Source organism: Marmota flaviventris, chromosome 5, assembly GCF_047511675.1.
Source record: "Marmota flaviventris isolate mMarFla1 chromosome 5, mMarFla1.hap1, whole genome shotgun sequence".
Classification (NCBI taxonomy): domain Eukaryota; kingdom Metazoa; phylum Chordata; class Mammalia; order Rodentia; family Sciuridae; genus Marmota; species Marmota flaviventris.
In genome coordinates, this window is record NC_092502.1 from 29,838,807 (window position 1) to 29,858,439 (window position 19,633).

At 33.6% G+C, this 19,633-nt stretch overlaps 1 protein-coding gene across 9 annotated transcripts in view; it reads right to left on the bottom strand.

Moving 5' to 3' along the window:
• LOC114080969 (rap guanine nucleotide exchange factor 6) overlaps window positions 1–19,633 on the bottom strand; it is a 223,218-nt gene that overhangs the window by 149,297 nt on the left and 54,288 nt on the right. For 7 of the 9 annotated variants that reach the window (XM_071612046.1, XM_071612048.1, XM_071612045.1 and 4 more), the window contains exon 5: window positions 2,771–2,840. The exons of the other annotated variants lie outside the window; for them this stretch is intronic. In XM_071612046.1, coding sequence (XP_071468147.1) covers window positions 2,771–2,840 — 70 coding nt within the window. The remainder of the gene's footprint in view (window positions 1–2,770; window positions 2,841–19,633) is intronic. 9 annotated transcript variants of the gene reach the window in all.

The following is a 19,633-nucleotide window of genomic DNA, read 5'->3' on the forward strand; positions in this document are numbered from 1 at the left end:
CAACAAGTTTCAGCCTTAAAGATTTTTTTAATTTAATCATTCCTTCATACTACTTGTAAGATAGCATTATGTTAGAAAGAGTGTTCTCTTGTCCCTAACTCATTCATGTTATTAGGACTTATAAAATTCTGTATATCTACTAGTACATTTGAATTCCCTAGTATACTAGATTTCACCAGTGAGAGTCCCTTCAACCTGGCTCCTGTGTCCTTTTAGTGGGTTGTCATAATTCTTCGAATAGTTCCTTAAATTGTGGGTGAAGAAAATATATGTTGGTAATGAAGTGGTGATAAAGAGCACACATTTGTCACATCTCACTAAAATAAACATCTGCAAATGTGTATTTTTGTATATGCTAATATTCTCACTATTAGTACTTTCTACAATATTATGGCAAAACAATTCTTAAATTGCTTATTTTTAAGTATATATATCGATTATAGAAACCAATAGGTTATCCCTTAATAAAAGGAAGTACTAAAAATGCCAGAATAAAATTTGTGTTTTTAACAGATATACGACAAAAAGAAATAAAGGCTGGATGCAGTGATGCACACCTATAATCCCAGCAACTTGATGGCTAAGCCAGGAGGACTTCAAGTTCAAGATCAGCCTCAGAGATTAGTGAAATCCCTCTCTCAAAATAAAAAATTACTTTTTAAAAAGGGCCAGGGATGTAGATCAGTAGTAGAGTGCCCCTGGGTCTAATCCCTAGTAATGCACAAAAAAAAAAGAAAAAGAAAACAACAAGCGTTTATGTAGCTATGTGTGTATGTGCATGCTCACAAGCACATGCAAGAGACATAATTTTCTAGCTTTATTCACTGAGAGCTAAAAGTAATGAGATACCTGTAGCAATAAATAGAACTGGCAGCGAGATCATGGTTTCTATATACTTTTCTCCAATAAAACAAAGGAAGTGCCCTTAAGAAAAACTAACTCAAGGTTTGGGTCAGAGAAAGTATAAGATAAGCCTGTAGTACCTTGTACACTAATTGGCTTCATGAGTTTTCTCTTCTTCCTTATGTACAAAACTACAACAGTGCCCAGGCAAGGTAGTACATGCCTGCAATCCCAGCAGCTTGGCTGGCTGAGGGGAGGATCAAGAATTTAAAGCCAGTCTCAGCAACTTAGCAAGGGAGTAAACAACTCAGTGAGACCCTATCTCTAAATAAAACACAAAAGGGGGGCTAGGGATGTGGCTTAAATAATGTCAGTTCAATTCCCAGTACCAAAACAAAACAAACCTCAAACAAATGAAACAACAAGAATGTGTAGCATGTATTAAAAACACAATGTACATAAGTGCTGTTCTTATACAAAATATAAAATATATCAACCAATATATATAAAAATATATACTGCCTGAACAATTTTCTTGCTCAGTCCCTCAATACTTTTATTTAAAAAGAGAATTCTGAGGCCTTATCAAGTAGCCCACATATTCAATGAAAAAAGTAAATATAAAACAATATATCAGTGCTTTAAACAAACCTAAATTCAAGCAATGTACACTGAACACTTACTATGCAGGCAACTCTCTTCAATAAAGCAGTAACCCCCTCATTTGTGATTCTGCTTTCCACAGTTTCAGTCACACACAGTCAACAAAAAAGAGGGGTGAGTATAGTATCAGGAATTTTGAGAAAGATCACATTCACTTTTACACATTGCATTGTTATAACTGTTCTATTTTATTATTTTTGTAATCACTTACTCTAATTTTTAAGTTGAACTTTTGTGTGTGTGCAAAGGAAAAGTCATGGTACATGTATAGTTTTTTTTACAGGCATCCATTTGGGGAGGGAGGGGACATTTAGAATGTGTCTCCCAAGAAAAAGAGTAAACTACTTTTGTACTGCAAGAGACACAAACCAAAGAAAACCACAATATTTGCCTATAAGAAGCTCAAATTCCAGTTGTTTTTATAAAACCTAAATGTTTTTATAAGCCTAAATTTATGGTTATGATTCAGTTAGGGAAAGAGGAATCTGTTTGAAGATGTTAATCTGACTATAGTATCATGAAATGGAAAAGTGGTTAGCTCTCAACCCTGATATTCATTAAGAAATCAACCTTACTTTTCAAAAGTTCAAATCAAATTGTAAGACATGATCATCTACACATTTAAAATTAAATCATTTACAAATTTAAAATTTTTTTAAAATTTTTTATTGTTGGCTGTTCAAAACATTACATAGTTCAATGCATCCATTTGAGCATATGCTATTTTCAAGTAAAGGCATCTCAGAACAAGATAAAAGGGAACTATTGCTCTTGATTCTTCTAATGAAAAAAGAAAAAGGGGAGAAGTGGAGGAGGAAATGAAGTATATAAATGAAGTATTACAAAGCAAAAATATTAAGATGCAGATCACTTCTTACTTGTGTCTGCTTGTAAGACTCTAACTTTTCTCTATCTTCTACCCCTATATTCCAGGGTACATTACTTGGATATTCAAAGTTTCCTGACTGAATTTAATGAAAAAGAAGAAAACATTTGAAAAAAATCATAGTCTCTTTCCCCAAACCTTTAGTTTTCTGGTGGAATGGGCAAAAGAAATTAACAAATTTGGAATATGTTATATATAACTGTATCATGTTTCCCATTGTCTTAGGGATCAGAAAAAGGTGATACATAGTTCTCATGCTACTTAAAATCTCTGACAAGTCATAGCAATGCAACCTCCCGAAGGGTTTAAGACCTACTACATTTGAAGTTGAAACTGAAACATTTAAAATAAAAATTCAGCATTCTTTAAAGTTCTTACCACAATCATTTCTGAAGGCTCTAATACAAGACAATCACATCCTCTTTTTCCTCCAAACTGCTTACCAAAACTATAAAAACAGAAAAACAATTTCTTTAGCAGAGGTTATAAAATAAAGTATATCAATATAGGAAAAAAAAAAAAAAAAAAGCAAACAACAACAACAAAAAAAAAACCCTGAGATGTAACTGAGAAATTCTGATTCTGTTTATTAAGATTTTCTTTAAAAAAACAAAAACAAAAACAAAAGACAAGTCAACACACACAAAAAACTTTGCTCTTATTTGACCAAATACAACAGGTCTCAATATAGTTCTGTATGAAAAATTTAAATACCTGCCTTTAATTATTCACTATAATCACTTATAGGCAATACTGGCCTAATCTCAATTTTAAACATCTGTCAACACATGCTAAATGAAAAGGAAAGCATAGCTAATAAGGAGTATATAATTCTGTAATGTCTTATAAAAATATTGCATTATTAAAAACTTTTAAAAAACATTAAAATTCACATATATAACGAAATGTTGCTAAACATAAATTATTTTAAAAAAAGCATTATAGCCACAATACAAGAAGAGGAGCCTATCTTGATAATCTCAGCAGACAAAGGAGTTTTGGGAGTGTGGGTGATAAGAGAAAGATGCTTTGAATGTGTGAGAGTACCAGAAAAAAGGGAGTAGGTAAGGGAGAAAAGAAAATGAGGGAAATGAAGGAACAGGGAAGGAGAGTAATAGAAAAAACAAACACAGGAGTGTGAAGAAGGGAGATCTCTTCAGAAAGGTCCCTTGAATCTTCGGGTAAGTTTTGCACTGTGAATATGTGAGAATAAACCTAAAGCCAAAGTGGACAGACCATATAACACATGGGGCATATTAGTTCTACAACAGAGTAATGTGGGATTTACTAAAATTTTAAAAGGCTCAAGATAATAAAATGTATTATAATTAGCTAAACCATATGCTAAAACAAAACCCAATACTACCTAAAAAAAAAAAAACAAAAACAAAAACTGGAAATCAATGATACAAAAAGTCACAATGACCAATACTCATAAAAAGGGGAGGGAGGGCAAGGAATAAGAAACTATAACTAACAGAAAAACCACTCAATAAAAACAGACCCAGAAACTATCAGTAGATACGGACATTAAAACAGCCATTTTTAAGTATGCTCAATATATTCAAGAAAGTAGAGATAGATATGAGAAACAGAAGATATAAAAAGATTTACTAGAATATTCTACACATCACATGTGCAGACATATAAGGTCTGCCTATCTTATTATTTTAGCAGTGTTAAAATTGGTGAGCAGCTTCAGTCAGTGTCAACTTGATCTACCCATTACAGAATTTCCTCTGAATTTTTCAACAGTTTTAGCATTCATTTTTGATTAGTGCCTACACAGAAAGTGTTAGGCCACTGAAATAGCTTTATATTATTCTATCATTCTTACTGAATTTATCAAATGGCATACAGATAAAAAGAAAAACTCTCCCTTACTCACTACTTGAGCTTCAGTACTATAGTTTACACATGAGAGGCAGAATAAAACCTTCACACAGTATGACTGCATATAAAATCAGAGTTTCACAAGGTACCAGAAATAAGAGAATTTAGCAAGGAAGGATAGAGCTCAATGTCCCCAAAACAATCATTTTATTGTAAATTATCAACAAACAAATAATAATCTCTTAAATTCCACTAGACAATTCCTAAAAGATGAATTATCAAAATGCATACACAATCTCCACAAAACAATAAACTAAACTATAAAGCAAGACACACAAAGGAAAAAAACTTCAGAGTTGCAAAAATTCTCAATAAAATTCTGGAAAACTGAGGTGGGGTTGTGGCTCAGTGGTAGAGCGCTTACCAAGTGTGAGGGTGCTGGGTTCAATCCTTAGCACCACAAAAAAATAAATATATAAAATAAAGGTATTTTGTCCAACTATAACTATAAAATATTAAATTTTTGGCAAATTGCATATAAAAACATATTAAAAATATAATGCACCACAGTCAAGTGGTGGTATTCATCTCAGGGATGCAACGTTGGTTCAACATATGGAAATCAATAAACATAATTCATCACATCAATAGACTTAAAGACAAGAATTATATGATCATCTCAATAGATGCAGAAAAAGCATTTTACAAAATACACCACTCCTTCATATTCAAAACATTAGAAAAACTAGGAATAGTAGGAATATACTTCAACATTTATCAAAACTATATATGCTAAATCTAAAGCCAACATCATTCTAAAGAAAGAAAAATTGGAAGCATTCCCTTTAAAAAGTGAAACAAGTCAAGGATGCCCTCTTTCACTACTTCTGTTCAACATCATCCTTGAAACACTAGCCATAGCAATTAGAAGAAAGAATAAAGGGATACAAATAGGAAATGAAAAACTCAAACTACCACCATTTGGTAGTAGTACCATAATGATATGACTATATATTTAGAAGATCCAAAACATTCCACCAGAAAAAAACAGCAGGATATAAAATCAACACCCATAAATCAAATGTGTTCCTATATTATCAGTGATGAATCTACTGAAAGAGAAATTAGGAAAACTACTCTACTCACAGTAGTCTCAATAAAATAAATACTTGGGAATCAATCTAACAAAAGAGATGAAAGACCTCTACAATGTAAACTACAGAACACCAAAGAAAGAAATTAAACAAGGCCTCAGGAGATGAAAAGATGCTCCTAGATAGGCAGAATTAATGTTGTCAAAATATTAATACTGTCAAAATGGCCATACTACCAAAAGCATTATATAGATTTAATACAATTCCTATTAAAATCCAAATGACATTCTTCATAGAACTAGACAAAGCAATCATAAAATTAATTTGGAAAAATAGGAGACCCAGGATAGCCAAAGCGATCATTGGCAAGAAGAGTGAAGCAGAAGGCTACACAATAACAGATCTTAAACTATACTACAGAGCAATAGTAACAACAACAGCATGGTATTGGCACCAAAACAGACATGTAGACTAATGGTACAGAATAGAAGTCACAGAGACAAACCTACATAAATACAGTTATCTCATACTAGACAAAGGTGCCAAAAATATTCACTGGAGAAAAGAGTCTCTACAACAAATGGTGCTGAGAAAACTGGAAATCCATATGAAGCAAAATGAAATTAAACCCCTACCTTTCACCCTGCAGAAAACCCAACTCAAAGTGGGTCAAGGACCTAGGAATTAGACCAGAGACCCTGTGCCTAATATAAGAATAAGTATGCACAAATCTTCATCATGTCAGCCCTGGATGGGGACTTCCTTAACATGACTCCTAAAGCGCAAGAAGTAGCTCACCTAGGTGTCCTTCAAGAGATAAATGGATAAAGAAAATGTGGTATACATACACAACGGAATATCACTCAGCCTTGAAGAAGAATGAAATGATGACAATTGCCAGTAAATGGATGAAACTGGAGACTATCATGCTAAAGGAAATAAACCAAAGGCCAAATGTTTTCTCTGATATGTGGATACTAATTTATAAGAAGGGATAGGGGCTAGGGAAGAACAGAGATACTTTGGATTAGATAGAGGGGAGTGAAGGGAGGGGAGGGGCTATAGGAGAAGGAGGGATAGTGGAATGAATTAGACATTATTTCCCTGTGTGTATATGACTACATGACTGGTGTGATTCTACATCATATACAACAAAAAGAATGAGAAGTAATACTCCATTTATGTATGATGTGTTAAAATATATTCTATTGTCTTGTATAACTAATTATAAAAAAAAAACCTATAAAACATTGCCCAGAGAAATTAAAGAAAATCCAAAGTAAAAATAAACGTAAGTTGCTTCTGGATTGAAAAACTTGCTATTATTAACATGGCACTTCTCTATAAATTGATCTATAGATTCAAGGCAATGATAATAACAAATCCCAGAAAGATTGATGTAATGATCTAAAACCTACATGGAAATATAAAGAATCTAAAAGAGCTAAAATGATTTGGAAACTAAAAAGTCAGAATACTATTTATCAAATTTCAAAATAAGATAAAGCAGGGATGGTGGTACACACCTAAAATCCCAGTGACTCTTGAGAGTGCAATAGAAAGACTGTAAACTCGAGGCCAGCCTCAGCAATTTATTAAGATTCCTGTCTCAAAAAATAAAAGGCTTGGGCATGTAGCTCAGGGGTTCAATTTTTAGTACCAAAAGTAAAAAATAAACAGTAATCTAGATGGTTTGGGGGGCTGAGGATATGGCTCAAGCGGTAACACACTTGCCTGGCATGTGCGGGGCGCTGGGTTCGATCCTCAGCACCACATAAAAATAAAATAAAGATGGTATGTCTGCCGAAAACTAAAAAATCAATATTAAAAAAATTGTCTCTCTCTCTTAAAAAAAAAAAAGATGATGTGGTATTGGTTCAACAAGTAAATCAATGATAAGGAGAAAAAAGGGAGAAATACAGACACGTATGATTTTTTTTTGGGGGGGGGGAGAGACAAAAGTGGCAAGAAAATAAAATAAAGATAATCTTTTCTATAAATGATGCTAGAATAACCAGGTATCAATAATGGAAGGAAAAAAGGGGGGTTGTCTTAATTAACAACATAAGCAAAAAATGATTAGAAATAAATGTACATAAAAAGATTAAAACTATAAAAATTTTCCATGTGATACATTTTTTGGATATGCCTTATTTCTATATCTAGAATTTTATCTTGAATGTTTTTGGATTTTTGTCAACTCTTTTGGTTTCTTTAAATGACTCAGTGTTTTTGTATTTTACTAATACCACATATTGTACTAATTGATTTACAGATGAACAACCAATCTTGTATTCCTGGGATAATCTCAACATGGTTAAAAAATACACTTTAGCATATTCCTGGATTCAGATTGCTATTATTTTGTTTGCAAACTCTGTATGTTTTTTTTTTTTTTTTGAGGATATGATCTGGAATTTTCCTTTCCATTTCTTTGTCTGGCTTTGGGAGCAATACTATAAGTCTCATAGAAATGAGCTGAAAGCATTCTCTTTCCCTATTTTCCAAGAGGGTTTGTATAGGATATGTAAGAATGCTTCCTTAAGTTTCAAAACATTCAGAAATCAAGTCGTCTTTGTATTCTAACTTATTTCTTTTTGAGACTATTTTGGTAATGTATGTCTTTGCAAGATTTGCCCAGGGGCTGGGGATATATCTCAGTTGGTAGAGTGCTTGCCTTGCATGCATAAGGCCCTGGGTTGTTCAATCCCCAGCAACACACACACACACACACAGAGAGAGAGAGAGAGAGAGAGAGAGAGAGAGAGATTGAGATTTGCCTAAACTGTTGATATAAAATTCATAAAATTTCCTTCTAATTTCTGTAGGATAGGAACATACATCTCCTTCATAGCCGATTTTCATAATTTTGGCTTCCTTTTATTTCATGGTCAGTCTAACTCAAGATTTATCAGTTTAGTTGACCTTTTCAAAGAATTAACTTTTTATTTCACAGATTTTTCTCACTATTATTTTTCTGGTTTCCTTTCACTGATTTTTTTCAATGGTATCTTTGTTCTGCCTGATTTTGAGTTTCCTTTTTCTTTTCATTTTTAGATGGAAACATGACTGAATTGAGATGACTGTACTGTTTCTCCTCAAAGCACTCTTTTAGATACATCCCATGATTTTTGATGTATGTTCATTTTCATTCAGTTCACACTATTTACTAACTTCTATTGTGAAGTCTTCCTTGATCTCTGAGTAATTTACAAATATGCTATTTCAAATCTGGTATTGATTTATAACTGAATTACACTGTGGTCAATTGTAAAAAATTATTTTATTATTCTTTTAAAATTATTAAGATTTGTGTTAAATCCTAGAATATACTTTACCATGAGGAATGACCCATGAGTCTTGAAAAACACCTTATATGTTCTAGATCAAAGTGGCTGACAATACCCTTCCAGTTGCCCTTTACTTATTTTCAGTCTAGTATTCTATTACGAGGAGTAACCTCCAGTTTTAATAGTTAAACTTGAACAGAATTTTAATTTTGCCATTTTCCACTTTAATATGTGGGGCTCTATTTATTATAAAACATACAATACAAGTGGTATTTGCTCCTAATATATTGATCATTTTAACACTATAAAATTTGTTAGCCTCTTAAAATATTTCCTATTTTAAAGTCTATTTTGACTAGTACTGACACTGTCATTCAAGATCTCTATGAATATCATTAGTCTGGTGCATACCTTCTTCCATTCTCTTACTTTCACTTTATTTATGTTAGAAGCTAAAGTACATATACCTCGAACATGGATTTGGTTGGAATATTGAGACTAATAAAATTACTGACATCTCTGGATTATGCGTGCCATTTTTCTAACTGCTTTTTAAGCACTCCACCCTTTTGGTTTCTTCTGTTCTTCCTTTACTACCATCAGTTATAATAAAGATGCATTTTTGTTCAGTGTATCATTTAAATCCATTGGTTCCTGTTTCTAGAATGTTTGGGATTGAATCTAGGGCCTTGTGCATGTGAGACAAGATTCCCAGCCCCCTTTTTTGGTTTAATGTAATTTTTTTTCTTATTGGGTAATATAGGATGGCAATATGCACTAGGCGAAGCTGTATATTACTTCCATCCAAAACCATACTGAAGACCTAACCAGTGCAATGTCAAAAACTAATGAAAAAATAAGACACAGAGACCGAAAAGAAAGAACTAAAACTGTCTTTATCATAGGAGACGATGCTCTAAATTCTAAGAAACCCTCAAACAAAGGTTTAGGTTTAACAAAGATCATAATAAGGCCACAGAATATCAAATCAATATAAAAAATGAATCATATTTCTATATACTAGCAATAAATAAATGAAAATATAATTAAGAAAATAATTCCATACTTTCATTGAGAAGAATAAAATATCTGAAAATAATTCATCAAAAATATAAGATACATACACTGAAAAATACAAAACATTGCTATGGTAAAATAAAACACCTAAATATATGTAGAAGTAATCTTTGCTAATAGGTTGGAAGTCACACTATTGACAAGACTGCAATTCTCCCCAAACTTGTAGATTTCAAATAATTTCTTATCAATACCAACTGATTTACTGTACAAATTGACAAGCAAATCTTTACATTTATGTGGGAATATAAAGAATCTAAAATGACCAAAACCATTATAAAAATAAGCAAAGTTCTAAGACATACTAATATTTGAAAACCTATAATAAAGCCAAAATAAGGAAGAGAGCTGACACTAGTAGGAACACACAAACATAGTTCAACGAGGGCTGGGGCTGTGGCTCATTGGTAGCACACTCCTCTGCATGTGTGAGGCACTGGGTTCGATCCTCAGTATCACATAAAAACAAATAAATAAAGATATTGTGTCCATCTACAACTAAAAAAAAATTAAAAATAGTTTAATTAAAATAGACTAATTAAAGCAAACAAACAAACACAAAACCTCAAATATAACGAACTGATTTTCAATGAGGTTACCAAGCCAATTCAGTGGAGAAAATATAGCCATTTCAATAAATGGTGCTGGGTGAACTGTAAAAACAATGATGTGAAAAACGAAAAATTCACAACAAAACCAAAAATTAACTCACAATGAATCATTAGCCAAAATATAAAAGTAAATTAAAAGAAAATTTAGAGAAAGTCATAAGGTAAAATAATTGAGTCTGATTAAAATCATCATACTATAGTAACACATCCACATCAATGTTTACAATAGCTCAATTCATCTAAACTGTAAAACCACACTAGAAACTGTTTAATAGATGAGTGGATAAAGAAACTGTGGTATATATACACAATGAAATATTACTCATCATTAAAGAGAATAAAATTATGGCATCTGAAGGTAAATAGATGGAGTTGGAGAATATCATGCTAAGCAAATTAAGCCAATCCCCCCAAAACAAAGGCTGGATATTCTCTCTGATAAGGCAGTGCTGATTCATGGGGGATGGGGGGTAGGGAATGGGGAAAATGGAGGAACTTTTGATTGGGTAAAGGGGTGGGAGGAAGGGGCATGGGGGCAGGAAAGATGGTGAAATGAGATGGGACATCATTACCCTAGGTACACGTATGACTACACATATTGTGTGACACTACATCGTGTATAACCAGAGAAATAAAAAGCTATGCTGCAATTGTGTATAGTGAATCAAAATGCATTCTGCTCTCGTATATACCTAATTAAAATAAATAAATTTAAAAGATAGATTTCTTAAGATAGAATGCCCAAAACTCAAACCTCAAAAGATGACAATTTTAATAAACCAGACTACACAAAATTCAGAACTTTTATACTTTAAAAGGCACTATTAATTCTTTCACCCATTTATTGTCTGGTTTGTTTTTTAAGTGTAAAATATTTTGAGTTCTTTATTCTGGATACTAAGCCCCTATGTAGGCAAAAGAGACATGTTTACACATAAAAATAGATGGCCTAAGAAATACATGAAAAAAAATGTTCAACACCCCTGACCATCAGGGAAATGAAAATCAAAACTACATTGAGATTCCATCTCAATCTTGTTAAAACGGCAATCATCTAGAACACAAATAATAACAAATGCTGGTGAGGATGTGGGGGCGGGGGGAAGGCACCCTCATACTTTGGAAAGCAGTATAGAGATTCCTCAAAAGAACAGGAATAGAACCACCATATGACTGGGCCATCCCTCTCCTTGGTATTTATCTAAAACCACTAAAATCAGCACACTGTAGTGATACAGGCACATTGGTGTTTATAGCAGTGCAGTTCCTAAGAACCAAGTCATGGAACCAGCCCAGGTGCCCGTCAACAAACGGATAAAGAAAACGTGGTATATGTGCACAGTTGGGTTTTACTCCATCACAAAGTAAAATGAAACGATGACATTTGTGAGTAAATGGATGGAACTGGAGAAGATGCTGAGTGAAATAAGCCAGGCTCAGAAAGTCAAGATTTGAATATTTTCTTTCATATGTGGGAGCCAAGTCAAAGTAAGTGGGGGAAGAGGTGGGGACAGATCCCAGAAAATAGGGAAAGATCAGTAAGGTAGAAGATGTTTGATGGGGAGGGAAGAAAGGGGTGGAAATGCGGAATTAATTTGACAAAATTATTCTATGTACATGTATAAATGTACCACAGTGAGTTTTGCCTTTGTCTATAGAATACCAATTTAAAAAAATATATATAAGGAAATCGTTAGAGTATAAGAAGGGGTAACAGAAGGAATTGGGGGGGGACGGAGACAAGGCACTGGAATCTGGGAGCAAATTAAATTCTATGCAAGTATGATTATGTCAAAATGAACCCCAATGTTAGGTACTAATTATAGTGTACTAACAACAATATTGTTAAAAGGCACTAATAAAACGACAAAGCACAGACTGACAGAAAACAGAGGCAAGTCAAGTATATGATTAAGAACTTGTATTCAAACGTGAATTTTTACAACTAGATAATAAGAAGATAACACAATTTAAAAAATGAAAAAAAAAATACTTTTCACACCAAAGAAGATGCAGGAATGGCTAAGGAAGCATGAAGCAATCTTCAACATCAGCAATCATTAATGAAATGCTATTAAAATAACACTATGATATTGTTAAGTACACACTGTGTTGGCAATAACAGAAATCAAAAGGACTGTCAATAACAATGGAGAGCATATGGAGAAATAAAAACTATCCATGTTGCTGGTTAAAATACAAAATGATAGTTATTTTTTCAACAATTAGGCATTTCCTAATTAAACACGTACTTATAACATGGAAATTCCATTTCTGGTTATCTATTAAAAACAACATATCCTATCAAAATAGACTTGCAAGCCAATTGTTATTTATGAGAGTGTCCATATGAAAACAATCAAAGTTTTCAAATATTCCAAAATTTTAATCTTCTCAATAGGCAAAATATGGTATCCACGTAGAATAAAATATAATTTGCCAGTATTTAAAAAAAAATGGGCATTCTAAAAATGATATGTGCTAGAACACAGATGAACATAAAAATATTATGTAAAGTGAAAAAAACGAGATGCAAAAACCATGCAACACATTAATTTATTTATACAAATTAGTAGGAAATGTAAACTGTTCTATACACTAGAAAGCAGACAGTGGCTGCCTGATGCTGGTGTAGGAAAGTTTAGATTAAAATGGGAAACTAGATAAAGAACATCTGTGCAAAATGTAGAGCTAATATTACGCTGGGTGAAAAACTGAATACCTCCACCTCTCTATCCCTTAAGCTCCTGCTTTTGACCGAGAACAAATAAAGAACACTTGCTCTCAATATATCTCTTCAGTATTGGACTGTATTGTCTTCCTGGTAAAATAAAGCAGGAAAAAAAAAGATTTTCAATTAGGAAAAATGGCAAAACTGCCTATTTACACATGACAAGATCATTTAAGTACAAAATCCTGAAGACTCTATGAAGCAGCAATTAGAATAAGTGATTTTAATAAGCTTATCGGATATAAGATCAACACATGCAGCACGTTTATGTTGAAACCACTGTTGAGGGAAGTTAAAGAAGATAAATAAATAATAAACCCTGTAGATGGTTCAAAAGATTCATCTATGAATCTTTTAACAGATTTACAGATTCAGTGCATTCTCAATCAAAGCCTCTGCATTTTAAAAAAATAAATAAATAAACTGGTGCCAAAATTCATTTGGAACTACCAAGAATCTATAATAACCAAAACAATCTGGAGAAAGTTGGAGGGTCTGGTTTTGTAATTTATTATAAAGCTATAGTAAGTAATAGGACAATGTGTTAATGGTGCAAAGATAAAAACAACAAAAACAGCCAGGCATAGTGGTGCACACTTGTAGTTCCAGTACTCAGTAGGCTGAGATGGAAGGATCACTTGAGCCCTGGAGTTCTAGATCAGACAACACAGTGAGATTCTGTGTCAAAAGCAAGAACAAAACGACAAGAAAGCAAATCAATGAAATGACATATAAAATCAGAAAGTGGACTCACAGATATCAATTAAGATTCAATAAATATTCAAAGGCAATCCAGAGGAAAAAGGATATTTTCATCAACAAAATGTTACCGGAACAATACAGATAGCATACATATAAATATAAAATTTAGATCCAAACCTCATGTCATATACAAAAATTGTTCAAACAGATCTAAGCAATTTATAGTAAAATCTAAAACTTTCAGAAGAAACTATAGAAAAATGTTCTTTGTGACCTTGGGTTAATCAAAAATTTTTTTATACACAACACAAAAAGAAGAGTTTGTTGAAACAATCAAAACACTTGATAAACTGAACTTCATCAAAATTAAGTACTTCTATCAATAAATGGGATGGATTCAAATTAGAAAGCTTCTTCTCAGCAAAGGAAACAATCAATAATGTGAGGAGATACAGATTGGGAGAAAATCTTTACCACATGCACCTCAGATAAAGCATTAATCTCTAGGATATGTAAAGAACTCAAAAAACTTAACACCAAGAAACCCCAAATAACCCAATCAATAAATGGGCTAAGGAACTGAACAGTCACTTCATAAAAGAAGAAATACAATTGATCAACAAATATATGACAATCATCAAGAATACTGACAACAATAAATGTTGGCGAGGATGTGGGGAAAAGGTACATTCATACATTGCTGGTGGGACTGCAAAGTGGTACAACCATTAGGGAAAGCAATATGGAAACTCCTCAGAAAACCTGGAATGGAACCACCATTTGACCCAGCTATCCCACTCCTTGGTTTATAACCAAAGGACTTAAAATCAGCATACTATAGTGACACAGCCATATCAATGTTTACAGTGGCTCAATTGTTGATAGTAGCTAAACTATGGAACCAACGTAGGTGTCCTTCAATAGATTAAAATGTGGTGTGTGTGTGTGTATTTTTTTTTCCAATGGAATATGGCTCAGCTTTAAAGAAGAATGAAATTATGGCATTTGCCAGTAAATGGATGGAGCTGGAGAATATCATGTTAAGCAAAATAAACCAATTCCAAAAAAACAAAGGTTGTAAGTTTTCTCTAATATGCAGATGCTAATTCACAATAAGATGGGGAGCATTAGAGAAGAATAGCGTTACCTTAGATTAGATAGAAGGAAATGCAGGGATGGGAGGGGTGGGGGTGGGGATAGAAAGGATAGTAGAATAAAGCAGACATTATTATTTTATGTATATATGTGATTGCATGACCAATATGATTTTACAATATGTAAACTCAGAAAAATGAGAAATTATATTCCATCTATGTATAACAAAATACATAAATGCATTCTACTGTCATGTATAACTAATTAAAACAAATTTTTTAAATTAAGTACTTCTAATCTCTGAAACAGTTAACAGATGAAAAACAAAATCCACAGCCAAGGAGAAAATATATGCATATCACATACTTGTTAAAGGACTTATATAGAGCATACACACAAAACTCTTTGAAACACAAAAATAGGAAATTAAACAACCCTACCCTGCTCCTTGACAAATGGCCAGAAGGTAGAGACCCTTCATAAAAGATACACAAGAGACAAGCATATGAAGTTGTTCACCATTATGAAAATTACAACTGGATAGCTGGTAATAGTGGTGCACGCCTGTAATCCCAGAGGCTGAGATAGGAGGATTGCAAGTTCAAAGCCATCTTCAGGAACTGAGTAAGGCCCTAAGGCCTAAGCAACTTGATGAGACCTTGTCTCTAAATAAAATATAAAAACTGTGGGGGATGTGGCTCAGTGGTTAAGGGGTTTAATGATTGGTACCAAAGAAAGATTGACATTGTCTCAACTCTTGGTGATGTGATGTGTAAAAATCCCTACAATGTTGATGACAGTGTAAAACAGTACAACTTTAGAAGAGTATAATATTTTTCTTAAAGATTAAAGATGTACTTATCATAGAAAGTAGCCATTGTTAGGTATTTATTCAAATTAAATGAAAGTTATGGGCCCACACAATTACTAAAGAACAGTGAAAGTTCTTTGGATATATAATGAATTAGAGACAAAAATTTATACCAACTTTCTGTATCAGTAAAAAATAGGAAAATGCCTGCAATCCCAGTGGTTTGGGAGGCTGAGGCTCTCAACAACTTAGTGAGACCATGTCTCAAAATAAATGAAAAGGGCTGAAGACGTGACTCAGTGGTTAAGAACACCTGGGTTCAATTCCTGTTGCCAAACAACAACAAACCCCAAACCCAAACCTAAAAAAGAATCCAAATGTCCACCAGTGATTGAATGCTAAAACAAACAGTGGTATAGTCAATGTAAGAACACTTGAAATAAAAATGAGATGTCATTACACATAACACTGATAAAATGTCAAAAAAAAAGATTTTACTGAATTCAAGAAACCAGATTAGAATACCATTCACAGTATATGCTTCCCTTTACATAAAATATTTTCAAGAAAGTATAAACTAATCTACATTGACCGCCTCACCCCTGCAAAAAAGGGAGGCAGGAATCAGTAATTGCCTGGGAACCAAGGGAAGAATAGTAGGGAAGGTTTACAAAGGGGCATGAGGAAACTTTTTCAAGTAATAAATTCATTATCTTTTTAATCTTGGTGGTTTCACAAGTATTTACATATACCCTAACTTATCAAACTATACACTATGAATACATGTAGTTCGGTGTATCTCAATTATACCTAAATAAATTCATTTCAAAAAGACATAAGTAAGTAAAAATACAAGCCAAATTAATGAAAGAAAATGTTTGACAAATAGCTTGTATCCTGAATGTATTATAATATTAGAGAATAAAAATAAAAGCCAAACAACGGGAGTTTAAAACAGGCTTCTACCCCAGAAATTTAACAAGATATTTCACTAAAGAAAAGAGAGAAAGCAATGGCCAATTAGCACAAGAAAAAAATATTCAAAATCATTATTAATCAGGAAAATAAAAATTAAAACCATTTCACAATGATAAGAATAGCTAAACTAAAAGATTGACACCATCATGTAGCGCTGACAATATGTAGAAATAGAATCTCCAACTCCACATTGCAGGTGGGACTCTACAATGATACAAACACTGTGGGACAGTTTGGCTCACTGTCTATTCTTCAGGGCCATTCACTTTCTCTAAAAATCATTTACTCTGTCTTTATATACAATGTCTCTATTAACCAGCAAGATATGCTGGAGTTCAGAAAGGCACACCAGAAAACATACCAATCTGTACTTAAACTGAGAGCATCTGTGTAGCAACAAAAGCAGAAAAGGGCTTTTCTCTGAAGTTTCCTCATCTACTTACAGCCAGTGTCCACCAGAAGGGGACACAACTGTCTTCTTGTTATTTCATCAATGTAAGAGAATTAAACTTGTATTATGGAAAAAAGAGAATCAGAGTCAAATATCACAACCAGAACCTAGACCAACAATGTCCCAGGCCACTGTGTGTTCTTTTTTTTTTTTTTGCGGGGAGGGGCGGGTAGGGTATCAGGGATTAAACTCAGGAGCACTTGACCACTGAGCCACATCCTCATCCCTATTTGTACTTTAGAGACAGGGTCTCACTGAGTTGCACCTCACTTTTGCTGAGGCTGGCTTTGAAATCGTGATCCCTCCTGTCTCACAGCCACCTGAACCACTGAGATTACAGGCAGGTACCACCGCTCCTGGCTCACTGTCTGTTCTTCAGGCCCATTCACTTTCTCTAAAAATCATTTACTCTGCCTTTAAAATTGCCTATAGTGGCTCACTTCCCTCTAATCTATGAAAAAGGGTATATAAGCTTCTAAATCTCATTGGGTAGTAAGTGTTCCCCATTCTGTGATGTGCGTGTGCACATAAATTTCTATGCCCTTTTTTGGTTAATTGGTCTATTGTCAATTCACATCTCATACTCAAGTACTGTACTTCGTTAGAGTTCTCTTGCTCCTGCAATACATTATAAAGCCACAATAATTACAACAATGTGGTATTCAAGCAGGGATAGACAACACTCAATGATTATTTGTTGCATAAATAAATAGTTAAATTTTATTTAAAAATCAAATGCAACAAAGTCTTTGTTGAGCTAAAGTCAGATTTTGCTGTAATAACTAAAAAGTGAATTTAATTATAGAAAAGTACTAAATTTATTTCAAAATAAGAAATTTAAATTTCAGACACAAAGGACTGTGACTGTAGTTTAATGGTAGAAGCCTTGCCTAGGGTATGTAACAAGGTCCAGGGTTTGAACTTTAGTCAGGCCAAAAGAAAATAAAAAAATCTGACCTTGTTTCTTTGTTTATAATAAATTATAAACATGTTTTACCAGTTTAAATAAAATATAAAAATTCATTATAAAATAAGGGAAGCATTAGAAGACAAAATCCTAAAAATTTAAAGGCCCCCCTCCTCAGCAGTTTCTGGTGGTTTCATGATTTGAGACATGACAAGATATCCCTCCTTAAGTTGTTGCAATGGAAATACCACAGTCATAAAAAAAGACAGTGTTTAGTTGTTTTCTTCGGATTGCGGAGTTAAAATATACCACATGTGAGTGTCCTACTCTTATCAATCTTCAGAGTTATGCTAAAACTGTCAGCAAGAGCCAATGTACCATCAAGCACACAATTCAGCATATCCAGTGTGACTATTATCTAGAGTGTCCATGGTAAATAAGGTCCTCTCCATTGAATCTTGCAAACAGTAATAAGAGAATGATGATGTATACCTTCAGGATTTCTGAGATATCTATGTCCTAACTATTCAACTTTCAAGAAACAGCTTCTGGTTTGCTATTGGTCTTTGGTAGAGGCTGAATGCTTAACCACAAGATATCAGGTAACTATATAGCCTGAATTTACCATCATGAACTGAGTGCCTAGCCATAAGGGCTGGATCCAAACCAACCTACTATTGAGTAATGTAAGAGACCTAGTTCACATAGGTCCAGAGCAAGATATACATTCAGGAAGTTCAGATTTCTTCAACACCAACTCCTGTTACCTTACTTACTCCCCCACAATCCATGTTTATCACCATGGAAGTTCTTTATGATCAGCTGACTGATGAAGAAAAAAAACTAAACCTGTTTTATAGATGGGTCTGCATAACATTCTGGGACCACTCAAAATGAACATTCTCACTGAGTGTGGTGGCACATGTTTGTAATCCCAGCAGCTCGGGAGGTTGAGGCAGGAGGACTGTGAGTTCTAAGACAGCCTTAGCAAGTTGGTGAGGCCATAAGCAACTTATCAAGACCCTATCTCTAAATAAAAATATTTAAAAAGCTGGGTATGTGGCTCAGTGGTTAAGCACCTCTGAGTTCAATCTCTGGTACAACAACAAAAAAAATAATAATAATAAAGAACAAAGGACACTCTCTCAGGGGTGATCTCTAAAAATCATTTGGTGAAGAGCAATCCTCCCAGGGAATAGAATAGTACTTTTGGTTGTTCGTTTTGTCTAGCCTGAAAGATGAAAAATTTTCTGAGCTAAACAGATTCATGGGCAGTCAGAAATGTTCAAATGAATGGTTAGAGTCTTGGAAGAATAAGATTGATAGACTTTTTTTTTTTTTTTTTTTAAAGTCTGGGAAGGGAATGTGGTTGGATCTCTTTCAGAACAGGCGTACAGCTTACAAATAGTTATATCCCATGTATACTCCCAAAGGGCATTCACTATAGAGAAATTTGTTAATAAGAAGGAAAAATGGCATGCTCTACACACGTCAACTAACCTACCTATTCTCCTGGCTACTCTAGTGTTTGTTCAATAGGAATATGGACAAAGCAACCAGGGTGGCAGAAATGGAGGAGAGTCAGGAGGACTCAAATGCTAATGCTACATCTGGGTGCCTAATTTGCCAACAGACTAATAACTGAGTCTCTAACATGGAAC